This window comes from Coturnix japonica, chromosome 10 (assembly GCF_001577835.2).
Source record: "Coturnix japonica isolate 7356 chromosome 10, Coturnix japonica 2.1, whole genome shotgun sequence".
Classification (NCBI taxonomy): Eukaryota; Metazoa; Chordata; class Aves; order Galliformes; family Phasianidae; genus Coturnix; species Coturnix japonica.
The window spans coordinates 17952858-17971254 of NC_029525.1; the positions used below are offsets into that span (position 1 = coordinate 17952858).

Consider the following 18397-nt stretch of genomic DNA (forward strand, 5'->3'; position numbering starts at 1 on the left):
GAATTTTTCTATTTACTAAGACAGAAGTCAAATGCTTTTGCTTGTGTTTCTAAAGATACTCACCAAGTCTAAAACTAATGAAAATTCTGGTGTGCTTCTTGTTTTCAGTGGAAGAGCTGGCTTCCTGTTAAGTTGTTCTTCTGTTAGTGGTGGAACATGTTTGATGAAATAGTATCTGAAAAGAATACAGATTTTGTTGTAGAAATGTTTATGCATTATTAAATTGCTGTTGCTTTAGCCCAAGTAAATATTTAGAATACTTATGGCCACACGAGAAATAATTTAAAGCAAAAAACATTAATATAACAATGTGTACTTGAATCAAGTTGAGAGATTTTTTACTTAATTACCACAATAACAAAAAAATGTAGCAACTCAAATAACAGTTTATTAATCCAATACCCAACGTGATCGTTTTTATACTTCAAGCACAAATATCAGCACTTACGGATCAAAGACTTCCCAGTCTTCTTCATAGGTAGCTTCTGCATGAGCTGATGAGTAGCCACTGTCTGGAGATACTGGTGCTAAAATTCAATGAAAATGACCAAACCAAACATAAAACAAACAAAAAAATAACACAAGAGCTAGTCTTATTAGTGAAGTTTTTAAAAGTGAGAATTTGCATTTTATACACAAATACTTTAAGTAACAGTGAGAAAATCTCCCTTCAGCCCCACCCTGCCAATCCCCACACATTTCTCCTGAAATGGCCTGTATGGTTTCTTACAGCGTTTCCTCAGAGGATGAAGTCACACCTACAGAACTTCAGGATCTGGCAAAATGCAACTGTCCATGTTACGAAGCAGAGCATCCCATACACTGTAAACTACCTGGGCAAACATCCCAGCCACAAAGCATTTGTTGGGGAGTTTTTGCCACAGAGCAACACCAGTGCCAGGCAGCCCTTGGAAGGCAGCACAAACCTTTCAGTCTGCAGCTCATTCCCAGCCCATGCCTGCAGCGCCCATCAGAGCAAGGCAACAGGAGCATTAGATGCAGACAGGGCAAGCTGATCCACAGGTCCATAGTGGATCACACATTGGCCCTTTTACTCAGAGCTACAATGTACTCTCTTCACAGTAAATCACATAAATCTCAGTACTCATCAGCTACCAGCATTTTCAGGATCTAGCAAAGATTTACGTAACTGTAAAGTAGTTGAAGTGGGCCCTGAATTTTATGGACACTATTTTTGTCCAAAATGACTAATGAGGTGTCTTCGGAAGAAAACATGGATGATTAATGTAGGATCTTTATGTTCTTATTCATCCCAACATGTCATTCTAGTGTAAGGTACTAAAATGTCACAATTTTCCCTTTCATGATCAGCAAGTCTAGGGTATGCATTATTAATGTGTGTGTGAAGAGGAGTAAACAGTAATAAAAGTGTCTCTCTTCTTCAATGTCTGTTTTCATTCAAAGAACTGTTAGGAAGTCAACCAAGTTCTACTGAAAATACACAAGATTTGCAAAAGCTGTGTCTCTGATGCATAAAAATGTTCTCTGTTGAACATAAGAGCTGACAATACCATTTACGTGCTTTAAGCAAATGTGCAATATTCAGATATAGAAAATTCTGGAACTAGGCTTCCCTAAGGGTGCTAATTCCCTACAGCTTCAGGACCTGAGTAAAACACAAGCGTGCATTTCTTACCTGTAAGTGGTGGCAAGTCACGATCGTTTGTTTCTTCTACTTCTTCTAAACCATTGTTGACAGTAGATCTGACCTGCACTGCTTGGCTAGTGTAAGCTGCTCCATTGGTTGATGTTGCAGTACTCGTAGTAATCTCATCTACCTGCTCCATATCAAGCTGTTTGACTATTTCTTCAGCCTCAACAGCCTGTCCTGGAGAATCTGATCCTGATGTTCCTGAATCAAGATTTCAGTGTACACAGTCATTACCTTTACCCTGAGGTACTGAACAGAACACTGATCAGCACTACTAAACACCACACAAAAATGCTTCAGAGTAACTGAAGGTAGCTTTATCTGATTTGTTTTCTAAAAGTAAGAACCAAAAGTACCACAGCAAATGTCTGTTTCAGACAAGGAACTTCACACCAGTATTTTATTTTACTTTTCCAATAAGAAGTAACTGCTAGGTACTTACAGAAGAAATGTTCTAACAAACATAAGCTCATTCTTTCTTTATTAATAATAACCCTTCTAAGAATTGGGAAGGAGATCTCCAAAAGTTTTTTTTACAAACTTTTGGTTTGTAAGTCAGAATGAAGGTGTACAGTCACCAAACGCAACATTTTAATATGAAAAGAATCAAAATAAAAGAACCATTCTCAGCTTTAAGACCACAGGCTCTCAAATAATGCCTACCATTTTTATTTGCTGGTGAAAAGAAATTGAAGACGGGAGAAAATATGGTTCCCAGTAAGGTAGTTCGCGGGGGACTCCCTGTGGCAGGATTATCTTCCAATTTCCCATTTTGCTTTACGTGTTGGTTTGTCATTTCGTAACTTCCAGCTTCTGTAAGTTATGAAGTGTAGAAAAACAGTTAGCAATTTAGTATCACACAAAATCACAACGCCATCTTCCAAACCCATCTGAGCCTCCACATTTCACATAAGTAAGTAGTAATTTGTCTTAAGAATTATGTTATGGACAAACAACTAATAGAAGCTTGAATCCTGCCTGTGTGCTTGATGATGGCGGTTTTTAAAACGCTGCACACCCATCACAACAAACACACACATACATTATAAAGTAAAATAATTCTTAGTTGTTATCAAAGATAACAAAGAACAGAATTCAACAAATCTTCCTGTTACACCAACACACCACATAACAATTAAGGTTTTCTATAAACGTGCATGAAAAGTACGCCCTACGAGTAAGAACTGCTGTCTCATGGGTGAGATCCAAGACATCACTCTGAGCCCATAACAAGACAAGTTATTTACTTAGCAGTAACAAGTCTTTGAGATGTCTGTCCATATGGACATAAGCAAATGCATGTTGTGCACATGAGCTGAGAGCTCAGCTGAGCCTGATGGAGCTGCACAAGTACTTCACACTTCTTGTCATTTTTACATAAAATGTAGGGTGTGTGTGAGCTGCAACTCGGTGCTTCTCTGCTACTGAATATCTTCACTGAGAACTCTGTGTGGTTACGATAGTAACATGCATTCAGTGCACTCTATGTGCATACCTCATACTATGACATTCAAGTAAACAGTTCATCTTTCACTTTTAAGCAGTCTGCATGCATCAATCACACTGTGAGTCAGTGCATACCCATTGTCTCTCAGACAAAAAAAACCTTAATTAGCAACAGTAAATAATCCCAAAATCATGTTACACAGACATCTGACAATTACCAAGCAGGTAATTCTCTCAGCCCATAACCCTCCCATCAATGAAGTCACTCATTTGGAGCCACTGATTTTAAAAACCTTGTTGGAATATGAAACTTGGCAGACGCCAGACAATGGATTCCAAAGTTACTGGAACACTGACAGGCAGCACAAACACATGAAGACTTGTTTCCTTAGGAAAAGAAGCCCAAAAAATGTGTTTTTTCTTTTTTTTTAAGTCAGATCTGGAACCACAGCTGACACTTCAATTTTCATTGAATATTTTATCTAACACAAGTGTCTCAGCCTGTCAGTATTAGAGGTATTAAAAAGACAGTTTTCACAATGAGGTGATCAAACACCGGAACAGGGGAATCTCCACCCTTCCATATATCTGGAACTGATGGGACCAGGCCCTGAGGAACCTGCTGGAACATCACTCAGGGCTCTCCTCAAGTTGGATGGACCACGCTGGGGAGAAGCAGCCTTCAGAGGTCCCAGCCCATCTGCATTTTGATATGGTTCCACAACAGAAGCCTGTCTACGTGTTTGACAAGAGCTTTCTGTCTCTAAGGAATCCTGGTTACTATGGCAAAGGTCCTCAGTTGGGAAATATTTCACTATTTGTGAGGAAATGGAAGAGCTAAATAATATAATTATTAATGGCTCTTCTTTTGGGGAAAAAAGAGTTCCAAACCAGCTGATTATTACCATACACTGACAGCTCTTACACAGATCATGCTACTTATCAGATGCATTCATTGTAACTTGCACTTGCAGTCACAGAAATCATATTCTGCTACCATACATTCAGCCCTGCTATTGCTGAGGTCAATCACAAAGCGCTTTGCAACCTTTAGCAATGAAGAAGTGTCCTGTATCAGTTACCAGCTGGAAGATCACTGAGTCACCACTCACACGTAGCAGCGTACAATTAGAACGTTTACAAACCTCCATTCACTTGACCTTTCCGTCTTACTCGGGAGATCTGTTTATTAGGCTTTTCTCCTGTTTGAGGTGTGGATGTGATCAAGTTGTGATCAATATCCCGTTCAATTCTACTTCTTTTTGCAGGATTTTCTCTTTCTTCCTTAAAACAGAAAAGGGGAAAAAAGAAACATACTGAGCAGTGCCTCTTTTCTCCACTGAACACTACAGAACAGTCACTGTGAGGGAAAGTCCCACAGACGTGTTGGTTGTCCTACACCCAGAAGCAGAAAACACAACGTGCATCTGACCAGCTGGAATTCTAAACTCATGTAAACTGATGCAGCTCAAGGTACACAGCAAGGTATTGAGAGAGAAAATTGTACAGCAGAAATTCCAAGTACAACAATTGCATTTAAATGCTATTTTAATGGGCAGCAAATTTACAGTTATCTCAGTGCTGTGGAGTTAGGGAAATACAGAAACATGACAAGAAAATGGTAAGAAAACTGATTTCTCCAGCAGTTCAAATGTAAAGGAAATAAACTTTCTCCTCCTTGTTCCCCCAAGGGGCCCAATGCACCTTGGCACAGCAGCAACCTAAATCCTAAAGCATGGCCTACAGACTGCACTGAAAGGTAAGGGGTCAGACAAAGCAAAATGAATGGAATTGAATACAAAAATAAATAACAAGGCCACTGAGCATATAAAAGTGAATTAAAATTTCCATGCTAGAGTTACAAAACCACCTTTCTCAGAGCAGCAGTTTCACATCATTAAAAAGTAAAAGAGAAAAGCAGTTTGCTTGCTCCAAAAAAGAATGAAACTGATCCTTCAGAACAACTGATCTAAAGCCCATGCTAAGAGTGCAGCGCCTAAAGGAAGTACTGGCAGACATGGAAGTGCACAGACCCTGCAGTGGAAACAACACGTGTGAACACCACGCATCCCAAAAGCTCCCACTGGCAACATCTGCATGACCCAAACACCTTGGTGAGAATAGTCTAATTACTACCTTGTACAATTAATGAAATCGTATATACCATCAATTCATGCAATGGCTCGCTGAACAGATAAAAGAGCAGCAAAGCATCTCATCTTCTGGGTCATTTGTGCAAATTCAACACGGGGGAAAAAGAAAAAGGAGAAATGAATTAAGTTTGAAAAGCAATTCACTGCCCTTCCCACAACAACAGGCAAAAGGTACCACCCCACCACAGAGAACAGGCCGGGGCTGTGCCATGGAGAAGGATAGAGGGAAAAAACACAACAAGAAATGAGCCCTGAAGCACTAATAAACATTGATGCAATATGTGCATCAATCAGTAGACAAGGAGAGTGTGACACTATCACAAACAAAACTGTCAGAGTTCAAGTGGTTTGTAGCTAGAATTTAAAGATGAAATTACATACAAGGTTGTAATTCTACTTGGTTCATACAATGAAAATGTCATTGCACAGATACATAGTTAAATACATCTATTAAGTGCTTGTTTGCATGAATTACACGATCTATTCAATATAGCCAGCTATAATTGGTAACTGCCATAAGGGACGTGGCAGTGTCACACCCCCATGAGCCATTCATTCACTTTTGCTACATTTCCAGGAAGTCTGTATGTGTGAATGAATGGCCTAAAGCGGCTCAGAAGGTCCTGACAGCACAGCACATCAGGCAGCACCATTTATTTAGGGCTACAACTCCCCAGACCAAACAAGTTTAGTGCAACTGCAAATTCCATAATATTTCAGATTTCTAAAACTTCATCATACTAACAGTGCTTCCTGTACACATGCACCTATAGGTCTTTCTGGTGTATCCCATTTGTCGTGTTGTGAATGAATACTTTCGTATTCCACAAGGATTCCTGTCTTCCACAGGAGCTGTGATTTGGAAGACCCCAACAGCGCAGCCAGCAGCACCCACACGTCAGTCTCTCATTTCTCCAATGGAACAGCATTATTGTTCTTTCAGTATTGTTTGCTCAAGGGATGTTCCCAACGAGCCATCTATACCACTCCAGATAAATGATTTATGACTATCGGCAAAATCATCAAGATACACTAGCTCTGAAGATGTGGCCATAAATCTATATCATATCTACAGGGATGGAGATTTTCACGTACCCATAAACGAACTGCTATGCAAAGTTGCACACATGCACTATCTCAAGAGTCCTAATGTTTCCATGGCAGCCACAAGACTACTTTGTTAAGTCATTAGCGCTTTGGAAGATAGCCCGGCAGTATCAGTATCGTGCCGAGCTAATGCCACTGGAGCCACTCCAAGTTCTGCTACAGACACAGGAGAGGACATGAAAGGGAACAGAAGAAAACGTGGACATTTTATATTTAAAAAAAAACTGTCAACAAAAGAATGAAATGTAATTCAAAGGTATGGGAGAGAGGAGTCAGCAATTGAAAGAGACAAAGAAAACAAGACATTTTAGTTTTGAATTCCTACATAAAATGTTTTGCTTATGTTTCAGCTTGTGGTTTTGCAGCCAAGGCGCTGTACAGTCCTGCTCTGTAGATGCTACACGTAAAATGGATTCGCTGCCCCGGTTTAATGACAAATGAAACACAAATGGCTTCAACCAGTTACTTTTTTTTACTGAAGGATTTTTGTCAGCACCTCAATGTTTCCATGATAAGTAATTAATTAACATGGTAAAGGTTAAATTTCACAATATTTCTGACAATTTAATACACTGTTATGTGAATTAAAATTATTTCAGCTTCACCTTGTTGCAAAGTTTTCCTTTCAACACCTGGTTCAAAAAAACAGGAAATGATCCTGAATTTGAATCCTTTTTGTTTTTCTAAACCATACAGTTTATGACACTGTATCTGCTGGTTTATGACATTTCAGGTTTTTTGTTTGGTTGCTTTTGTTCCTTCCATTTACAGCTACACAATGTCAGCACTGGATTGCTGGGACTGAAGGAGCCTTTTCCAGCCGGCTCCTCCTCCCAGAATAAAGCGGTTGTTAAAGCAGTTACAAGGTTACGTTCAGCCCATCAAAGTAACACTGAGTTCTCCCCCAACAATTCCTTTCAGCACGTTTGAACACGTGAAGATCAGCAAGCACAGGTTTCTGTATGGGCCAACACAGACGAGATGAAGTGGTTCAGCCCTGCCTTTACCTTTCCAATTACCTATTTGTATTTATTCCTAATAGAACCATTCCCAGAATCTGACACCATTAACAAACCAAAGAAGAAACCCACTGACACCATACCTTGGGCGTGCTGCCTTTAATGAACTTTTTGATTGAAGACAGGAGGCCCGTCTCATTTTTCTGTGGCTTTCCCCCGCCGCCAGGCAGGCTCTCCTCCACCTCCGAGTGTTTCCTCTTCGCCCTCTGAGCACGCTGCGTGTGAATTGGATTTGATTGCTGAGAAGCCTTCCGCGTTCTCAGCCTCATTTTCATGTGTACCACATGTAAAGCTACAAAGGGAAAAGCAAGTGCAGTTAGTCATTGAGGAAATGTATTCGGCTTCAGCTCATGAACTGAAGAAGTGATGTAACACTGACAACGTTCTCATGCACGGGCTTCTACCCCCAAACATACACAGCCTCATTTAAATGAAAGAAGAGCTATTTAAGCTGGAGCACAACGCTGGCAGAAGAACAAATGAATATAATCTGGCCGCAAACGCATCTAACCATCAGATCAATGAGAGCACTGCATAACTCTGCAGCCTGAGTAGCAGGAACAAAACATTCTGCGTTTAAGATGGAGAGGATTTTATGGTGCCCGCTGTCTTTGGCTTCCAACAACCAGATACAGTGACCTGTGCAGCGCTATCCAGCCCCACATTCCTCACAATACAACATTTCAAGTCTCCACATTAAATTTGAGATGAAGCATGAATCTAAATTCACGTCAAGAGTTCACAGAAGAAGGAATCATAAGTGAGACTATGCATTAGGCATGGGTGAGGATAAGGCAGCTGGCCAAAGGAACCTGACCGATCTTCAATACAGCGGTACTTGGGAATGAGATTAAACCACAGGAAGATTCATGCAAAGGCGGCATTTATTAGAGCAGAGCAACAGGCCATTTCAGAAAACGTGTCACGTTAATCTCCAGCCTTCAGGTGGACTGACTGCTGCTACAGTTAAACCTGAGCACAAATACAACGGCCTTTCTGGGCTGCTCATCAGCCTGCTGCAGCTGGATGGAGCTTGTGCTCAGGATGATCTGAATGGGACTCGTGTGCTTCAAACTATTCCCATGCTGGACAGGGAGCAGAGAAAAGGAGCAGCAAGAAATCCGTCTGAGTTGTATTGCACTGAAACCCAACGGAGCTGCAGTGTGCTGAAGCACCACTCAGAGTAACAGCCAAGCTAAATCGCAACACTGAGCTATTTCTTTTTCTTCAAGAAATGCATCTTCTTATCACAACAGGAATTAGAAGCTACCTGTGTTAGCATGTAACTTGTTGCCGAATAGATAAATAGTTGACAATTCTAAAATATGGGTAATGCAGCAACAACTGCTTTCCTGTTTAGTTAAAGGCAGTGCTGGGGCAGGTACAGCTCAGCCAGCAGCACTGACAGCTGCTCACCACCAGCCTGAGCACTGCAGTCACTGGGGCTGGTTTGCAGCCAGGTACGTCCCAGTCTCAAATGAAAGGAGTTCCAGCTAAGGAAGAACAGCACAGCTGAGGACAGGCTTCTGAGAAAGCAGGAGTGCTGAAGGGTATGGCCGGGAGTTCAATGGTTCAGTTACACGTGGTATTTGTGTTCACTGCTGACAAGCACGGGACTTGGTTTTTCATACATACATGGCCAGCGCTTTCCATCAGCACAGAACACAACAGCAGTGACAGCTCGGATGAAGTGAAGTCAGGGCAGCCAAATGACTGCTGTAGCTACGGCAGAGGGGGGCTGAAGTTCCAGGAGTGTGAAGACAGAAACCACAGTCTAAATGTACAAGAATTGGCTACCTGTAATCTTAAGCCCCCCAGTAACAGAGCCATTAAAACTCACGACCCACACGAGTATACTTTCAGTATTAATACTTGCACCAGAAGTTGCATTTAGCTTAAAAGATTCACCTGCATGCAGAAGAATGAAAACCATCCACAAGGATTTAGACCCAGTTTTCTGTTCCTCCTTACGAAGAGGGAAAAAGGTTAACAACAACATTCTTATGCAAAAAAAGTAAAATGAAAGCGCTATCAGAGCTTGGATCACGACTTTGCTTCCTTACAAGTTGCTGCCAGATGTTTTTGTGTCTAATTTCTGCTGCGAAGAGCCCACAGCAGCAGCCATCCGCTCCTAGTGCATGTCTGCACCAAGATGATCTAACATCAGCAGATGGAATGAGCCATGGACACCTCACAAAACAGAACACATCTTTACTTTGGAAGCATTCAGAAGCGTATTATATTTTAGTACGTTCTCATTGACTGAGCAGCACGAGTTAACCAAACCATTGCCACAGGTGGCTGAATTCCCAATCCAGTTAACATTCCTCAGCATTCCTGCATTTGGAAGAAGTGCTGACCGGGTCCTAACAGGAATTACAGCCTGAGACAGAAAATGCCCATTAAACTTTTAAAGCAAGGAGTCTAAATATATCAGCGTTCAAGCTAAACAGTTAGCAATGTGCTGGAATGAGGTTAGAGAAAAACAACATTGCTTTGCCATGTTCAAAACATTCTTAGAGCTCTCCCAGGAGCTCCAGTCCTTCCAGGCTTTGTAAAGGGAGATTCGTTTGCTGCTACATCGACCTGTTCAGGAATCTTTTATATTTGTTTTCTTTTCCTGAAAGCACCCTCTCATTTGGTCAGTTATATGGGCAGCTCTTCCATCTATACAGCAGGGATGCCAGCAGGGCTCCAGCACAGAGAAGCGAGCAGATTAACACTACTACCAGCCCAGCTATCAGTGCCCTCAAACAGCCACCAGCGGGCCTGGCTCCTTCCTGCTGTGGCAGCCAGCCCTGCACACCACTCACCCACTGCACTGCTGGCCTCCCTGCAGCACAGGACTGGGTGCACACAGCTGCAGGGAACATGCCAGGCTGAGCTCCTTGCTCTGGACCCGCTCGCTGTGCCAGGAGCTGCACTACAGCCACAGCCAGAACAGCTCTGACGTTCACTGTATGCAGGGCGCTGCTTACCGACCCCAACTAATTCCTGGCCCTTCAGCCTCTTTCAGGACCCTTCCAGCAGCTCAGAGTTCTCACCGTATAACAGCGCAATTGCTTTCCATCCATTTCTGATACTGAAATATTACCCAAACATCACAAGCCCGAAGCGAAGCAAATGCATGAACAGCGAACACACCAAACACTGAATGAGTCAGGTTGTTTTCTGCATTACCCACGTTACCCATGGGCTCACTGCCCATCAACCGTGCCATCATCCCACACACAGGAATGGGCACCTATGGGACAAAATCCCTGCGAGTGACTGGGATCTCTAACTAGAGCCCATCTCCATATGTTCTTGAGTTCACGAGGACTTCTTGTCCCACCACACCCAGTACTATACTTTTAACTATTTTTCCAAAAAATACTGAAGGAAAATCAGGTACGGCACACGTAATTACAGGGTTTAAGGTGTTCTGATGCAGGAGAAGGTTTAAGACGGTGAAAGAACAATAGCGATCAACAGTAGGAAGATACAACTGACAAGAACATTGAAAATCACAGCGTTAAATGATTCCGGCATTTCCCGCAGCACTCAGCAGTAACACCCAGCTGCCAGCACTGCAAACAGCGGGTTCCAGCTGTGAGCACAGGCAGAGCCGTGCAGGACCCTTCAGACCGCAGCCAGGTGAGCAGTGGCAGCACACAGGCACAGGTCTGCTCTGCCTGGCCCCAGGGCTGTGCTTCCCAAGGGGAGCAGAACTGCCCGGCTGTGTTGGGATCCTCAGCGTTTTGCAGTGACTTCTGCTGCCACGGATTACATCAGCCTCCTGTTGTGGATGCGGCATGGAGTGATGGAGTACTTTTTCATATGCCCGAGTACAGCTGTATCCCAAGTGACAAAAGGAAGCCAGTGAGCTGCTCTACCCTCTGAGAGACTGTGTCCATACAAGAATTTTTGCCATCATGGAGATGATGACCGTTAAGTACGACAAATTCACCCTGCAATACACACCATGCTGAAAAGCGTGGAATACATTTGACTGCAACAACCACAATATTCTTCCCGTACTATTTGCACAACATCACTTAGAACATCCTGATGCAAAGGCAAGAAGGCAGCACAACTGCTTTACTCCTCAGATTGTAAGCAGGAATGCCAACTCATGCAGCTTGTGTTGCAGATACAGACAGACATGGGATCAGAGCACACAAAGCTGAGCTGTTATCAAACATAACTGCATTCTGCCACTGGGTTTGGAGTGGGGAAATAACATGAAGCCTCAGAGCCACCAGTTCAAGTGATCCAGAGCTGTGCTGAGAAATCACATCTTTCATCCAGATATTCCCAGACACACAGGCTGGATTGCAGCAAGCAGGTCCACAGAAAGAGGAACTGAGGAGAATATTGACTCCCATCTCCTTTTAAACAAATAAAACCAGTTGTATTTCATCAGCACATTTCATTACTGCGATGTGACCCAGATTTCAAAGTAGGAAGGAACAACCCTGCAAGGAAACACATTCATTGAGGGGACTGAAGTCCATCCACACAGCACTGGGGATCCTGTCAAGAACTGTCTGACCTCATGGCAGTGCAAGCAGAAGCCTGAGTCACCATGGGAAACCCAGAGGAAATGAAATGACATCAGCCTGTGCCTGGTGAGAAGGGAGAGCTACGGGACTGAGATAAGGTGAGCACAGTGGCAGCCCTACCCACAGCCACAGCGCAGCCCAGGAAATCACTCACAGAGCCTCCCATGCAGACCAGCCCCATGGCGCCTCATCAGCTTCAAGGAAATGCTTTTTGTTGGTCCAGAGGTGTTGAGATGTCTCCCTCTCAAAGATTCTTGGCCTTTCTTTAACCAGTTTATTCTCCTGCCCTGGAAAATTACAGTAATTTCATCTTACTCCAGCTGATGTGCTTCATATTTTGCAACATACTACATTGCTTGTCCCCCTTCCCCAATCTCCCGGCATGTTTTTCCACAATGTGAGAAACAGCCATCAATCAGCTGGGAGGTCATGGGGCAGGAGACTGAAGTAGTGCCACTGCAGGGCAGGGAAGTGCAAAACATGAGGACAGCAGTCTATGAAAGCAGCAAAACTCCTTTAAATGCAATCCCTCCATGTACCAGGCTGGGGCTCAATGTGTGGCTCTGCTCTCCTGAAGTCAGTGTCCCCCCCCCCAGGAGAATCATTGTTCTCATCAAGATTTTGCTATGCATGACGAGGAAGGCTTCTTATAATTGGCCCTAAAAATAATTGTTCTGTTACCATATTCTTCTGCTCTCACAATCCTATTTCCAGGCACCGTTGTTTTGCCGCTGCTGCGCTAGCAAGGCTTTGTTTTGATTGCACTGCATGCGTTTGGAACTCAAAGTTTATTCCCTCCTGGCCAAGATATTTGTCTCTGTGACTGCGGGTACACACTTGTCATTAATTCAGCCCTTTCAGTTCAGGTCAGACACCAACCAACAAAGAGAAACGGAGAGCAGAGTTAATTGTAGAACAGCTAATCTCAGAACGCGGCCCAAATCTGTTGCAGCAGAAAGATATTATTTACAGTCTGTGATGCTGCCAAGACAAGAATTTTACATTAGTCATCCCTGGATATTGTGGCGCTCACCAATAGCTGGGATGTTTGCAAATCAAAGTTTGCAGCGCTCGAGCTGGAAGCAGCAGCAACAAATCCCAGCAGAAGCAGCGCTGCTCCGAGGGGCTCCTGCCACAGCAGCTGCCCAGGACACGCTGCGCCCTGCGGACATTTAATCCACGCTGCCAGGCACACAGGAGCCTATTTTTGGAAGTCGGCTCCCTCTCGTTGCACGCCTGTAACCGACAGGTCGGCCGACACTTCCTGAGCAGCACAGCCGGGATGTTGGCAGAAGCTGTGACCGCACAGAAACCTGCAGCAGCTCCTGGTAGCGCCCCTGCACAACCACTTCTCCAGCTACAACAACACACACACACACACACACACACACACTGCAGCTCACTCACAACCAGTGTCTGGCACCGTGACAACAAACCGTACTTTTGCTTTCACTAAAAGTTTTTTCTTCTTTTCCTTCTGAGTGAAAAACACACAGGAAACATCGCAGGCTGCTCAGTGCGAAGGTGTGTGAGCTTTCTAAACAATATCCCAGTTATGCAAAGCACAATAACTACAATTTAGCAACAGCAGCACAAGCTTTGTAAGCCACACCAGCCTTCAAACATGCCATAACGTTCACAGCCTTCTTTGGTTCTACCCCGTGTTTCACTTATTTATTTCACAATCTAATTGCCCCCATTTGGTCTTACATCTCGCCAACACTTCAAGATGTGTGAGACACAAGGAAATAGTGTCCTTACAGTAAAGCAGCAGATACGGTCCTGCAAACAAGCAGGGCATTGCTCTGCTGTTAGAGAACATCTATTTGTCTGTCCCCTTCCTTTGGAAAGGTGATGTTTGTAAGGAAGGCAGCAGCTCCAGTCCGGCTGTTATTACTGCATACAGTACTGGCTTACACACTGAACAATACACACACACACACACACACACACACACACATACAACCAGCCACATCTCGGTGTGCCTGGAAACCTGGGAGACTCTGAGTCAGAGAAAAGGGAAACGTGCAGCTTTTTCACAGGGCACAGATCCATGGACAGCACCAGCACAGCGGAGTGGAACACACAGCTCAAGTCCGTTCAGCTCCACACTTGCCCCATGAATCCGACTTACGTGTTATAAAATAGAGAAATCTGCAAGAAAGAGAAGTGCTGACACCAGCCCTGAGCTTCAACAGCTGTTGGACCTTTTTCAAGTCATTCTGCAGCACCAGCAGCGAGTGCAGCCCCTCCAAAGGGAGCTCACATTAGGAAACAGCCACGCTCTATTTTGAAGCACCTCCCCAGCACAGAGCTGGCACTTGCAGTCCCTCCAGCCCGCTTTATTTTCAGGCCAGCTTGCTAAACTGAAACACTTCCACACATGAATGGGGATCAGAATGAAAACACACAGCTCCCAGCAGGGGACAGGGCAGCCACAGCAGTATTCTAGTAAGCCTGGGGTTAAACAGGGTTAAAGCAGCGTGCCACCATCATCCACCTGTAGCCACAGAGATCAGCACAGCTGCTCAGCTGGCAGCGTAATCCTGAGCGTGGCTATGGGGGGGAGCAGCAGCACAGCACTCTGGATGCTCAAGGGAACACAGGAGCAAGGGCTGCCCCAGCAGCAGGACGGAATGGGGCCCTGCCATGGGGCAGTGCTCAGCTGTGGGGCACAGCCTGGGCCCAATGTCCTGCCCCACTGCTCTCCTGGTGTGAGCAGGGGCAGCAGGGTTTGAAGCAGGGATTGACTGTGCTGTGCTCAGGACCACAGCCTGCTGCCAGGCTGTTTTGTTGGTGTGGCCACTGGCACCACTTGGGTTTTAAATGGTTCTTGTATTTGCTGGCAAGTTATTTTAACAGAGATTATTCAGCCATAAATTTATAAAGCAACAGCATTTGATGTCAGGATTTCATTTCCTTTCCTTTCCTTTCATTGCACGCTTTGAAGATCGGTATTATTTAGCAAAAACATTGGTGAGTTTTTCCTAATGCACTTGTTGATTTTTTTTACAGCCTGGCTTCCATTGGCCCATCTCATCACCCTGCCCACAGCCGTGGCTGCCCGTCCTGCCCTGTCACTGCAGAACTGCTCACAGCACCGACCCAACCCAACAGAGGGAGAGAAATCTCCAACACGATCCTACAGGCTGCCTGAAAACCAACAGTGTGAGGCCATGGAAAGCCCAACCTCCACGTGCTCTGCTGTTCGAGTGGCTAGATGGATTATTTTGGCTTGCAATTATCTTTCCAGGAAGAATCCTCATTTCAGACATGATATGACAACAAAATAGCTCAGGAAGAGAGCTTGGGAAGGCAAAACACTGGGCACAGCATTCACACTAAAGGTCAGCATCGTCTGTCCCTGAACACTACAAAGGACCAAAGCTCTTACATAGTGATATTTGAAAACACTGTGCTTTGAAATGGAAAAGAAGGGACTCTACCACATCCTTATCAGCCATAGATTTTATAAAACAAAACTCAGTTTGTTACACTGCCTTTGGATGAGAACAAACACAACGAGGTAGATGAGTTCCAACACACCTGCTGCAAGCAGAGCCAATTCAGCTGCACAGAGCACACCACAAGCACCTTAAGTGTGCTCCTAAGCAACATACAACTAAGGAGCTCTAAATACAGTCATTACTGCTGTCCAGGAGCATCACTTCTGATACCTTCAGCTCTCCAAAAGTTTCTTCCAAATTCACATTTTGATAGCAAAACAAAAGAGACCTCCCAGTCATCTTTAAATTGATTTAGTTACAACTGCTTGGTCTTGAGTTTAAGAAGGTGTCAAATAAATTGAGCCACACAATTCAACCAAACATGGACTATTTAAATCCAGTTTACACAAGGCCTGTAAGAACTGTTAACACTCACACATGTATTTCTGCTATGTACAAATTACCTCCTTTCTTTCTCAGAAAGCAAACCTTAATGCTGCAGGCCCTCTGCTGTACCTCACATTGGCAAAAGCACACAGCCTCACTGCTGCCCATGTAACTACTAACACCCTCGTGATCCACTCACCTCCTCACCATGCAGCACAGGCAGCAGATGCAGCAGCACCATATGACCCAATGCAGCCCAAAGGTGTTCAACCACAGCCAGGGCAGCTCCTGTACCCCAGGGAGATTCAGCAGGCACAGAACGAGAGAAGGTGTCAGCAAAGGGTGAAAAGGGACATTGCCAGTGTGAGCAGGGCATTGGAAAACAGAGAGCACAAAGGCAAACCCACACACCAGCCCTGCTACCTCGTCAGCCCACTCCTTCCTGAATCAGCAAATACAACACACTGGCTCTGAGAGGTAAACTAGAGAAGAGCAAGCCTGGAGGAAACTGCTGGGGTGAGGCAGGATCCCACCACATGCAGTGAGACATAGGGATGTACAGATGCTGCCATTTGGTGCTCTGCAGACACGGGTACCCGCAAAGCCCTGGCCAGAACAAGGATACCTGCCCAGTGCGCCCTGCCATGAGTCCAACCAGGGCTGTTCTGGCCGGCAGGAATGGAAAAGCGAGGAGGAGATGATGATTTTCTGTAATCAAACACAGCTAAAGCAACACGCCTCCTCGTGAGTGTGAGCGCAACTTGTGCTGGCACACGGAACCCCTTTGTGCAGGGTTTTACCGCTAACAAGGCGGCTACCGCTGTGCCAGCACAGCCCTTGTGGTACAGCCTAATCCTGAGACTGAATTACCTGCCTTCCTCTAATTAGCACCGCCTAAAATGCAGGGTGAATGAAAGCAATCATATTTTAGAATGGCCTAAAGTAAACTGAGTTATGACTTCCACTGAATCAGCACAGCTAAAGCCAAATTGCACAGAACGGCTCTGATTTGATCCGAGCTCCTGCTAATTTACTAACTTCAATTAGCCATCCTTAGACACAGCCTAAATCAAGGCGGGCTCCTTTTCTTTCACGGGAGGCTTCAGTCATGCTCACATGCCCTACAGTATCACTTTCCTCGCCTTCCTCTGCTGATAATGACACACGTGCTGTGCTGCATGTTTGTATATATAGGTGTATGTATTTGCATATGTAGGTAAATTCCAATCCAAATGTTTTAGTTGTGTAACTTTTCTCCATACACCTTGTGTATCAGCAGTGAATGGGAGGATATTTATTTTAGCCTTGTACTACTGTAGGTAAGCACACAGCTTCCTTTCTCGATACTCTGGAGTTAACAGCTCCTTTCAGTTAAGCCTCATTTCATCATAATCCTTATCTTGAAGTTACACTGCTACAATATTTTATATTCAAAACGACAAAGTGCTTCATGCCCTCTACCTCGACTGTTCACCTAACAAAAAACACCTCAATTCAGGAGTTTGGACCATTTGGGATAACTTCTCTTTCTGTCTCTTACAAGCAACCTGAGCATCCACCCCATGTTGTGGGCAGAGAGCTCATTAAAGCGGATGGAATGAAGGTGCCTTCCAGACAGCGGCTGTGGGGTTATTTTCACCCAGATGCACATGAATCCAATGGATGGGGCTGAACACTCATCAAACTTTGCCCATAGGGAGCTGCATCCTTCTGGTCAGGTGGGAACACACTTCAGGCTTCCTGTTACTCAGCTCACTGCTCTCCTGTACCATCATCCTGCTCACTGCTCTCCTGTACCAGACCATCGTGCTCACTGCTCTCCCTGGATCATGAGGTGAGATGAAACAACTTCTTTTCCACAGTTAAGAGGACTTTAATCAAAGTAATTATTGAATCTGATCTGATTAGGAAGTAATCTATTTACCAAAAGTTAAGACTGCCAACTGGAAAACAACTATCCAGCCTGTGATTGCTTCAGATGGGGATGATTTCATGCTTAATTTTTCAAGTGTTATTGAATATGTCATCTATGAATGTAAAATATTTATTTTTCTAAACTAATAAATAACCGCTATCTCGGCAACGCGACGTGCAAACAACATGTTATGCTGGCTTGATGTCAAGCATCTGCGTGTGGGTTCTCCTGGGAGCAGGCAGAAGTGATGCGCTGCACCTGGCACTGCTCACCAGCAAACACCCCGGGCACTAAATGCTGCCCTGCTCCCAGCAGGACAATTCCTCTTGGTGAGCCAACCCACACAGCTCAATGCTCCCCTCCAGGATCAGGGAGCACCATTCAATCCCAGCACTCTGCCCCCTGACAACACCAAGCCGTTCTCTATTTGATTCACCAACAACGTGCTTATGGCACGGATTTGCACTTTCTGAAGACTTGTCTGGGATGTATAAACACCAAATGAACTCTTCACGTACAATAGAAGAAAAACAACCTTCCACTTAAAATGTACAAGGGATCGGTGCCAGTGCTGTAGTGGGAACACAAACTGCTAAGGAAAGAATTTCATTCTGACTTGGCTCTTTACTCTGTGGGCTCACAGGAGTAAGAATCCTCACATCTGATGTGCTCAATGTGCTCACAGCTCTGAATCACAGCACTTGTTTA

At 44.4% G+C, this 18397-nt stretch overlaps 1 protein-coding gene across 1 annotated transcript in view; it reads right to left on the reverse strand.

Annotated features, from left to right (window-relative positions):
- The window catches only part of CTDSPL2 (CTD small phosphatase like 2), a 32743-nt gene that overhangs the window by 11835 nt on the left and 2511 nt on the right, over nucleotides 1-18397 (reverse strand). Inside the window, exons 2-7 of the mRNA XM_015873289.2 lie at nucleotides 7481-7689; nucleotides 4264-4402; nucleotides 2336-2485; nucleotides 1658-1873; nucleotides 449-527; nucleotides 64-175 (exon numbers count right to left, since the gene is read on the reverse strand). Coding sequence (XP_015728775.1) covers nucleotides 64-175; nucleotides 449-527; nucleotides 1658-1873; nucleotides 2336-2485; nucleotides 4264-4402; nucleotides 7481-7672 — 888 coding nt within the window. The 5' untranslated portion in view covers nucleotides 7673-7689. The remainder of the gene's footprint in view (nucleotides 1-63; nucleotides 176-448; nucleotides 528-1657; nucleotides 1874-2335; nucleotides 2486-4263; nucleotides 4403-7480; nucleotides 7690-18397) is intronic.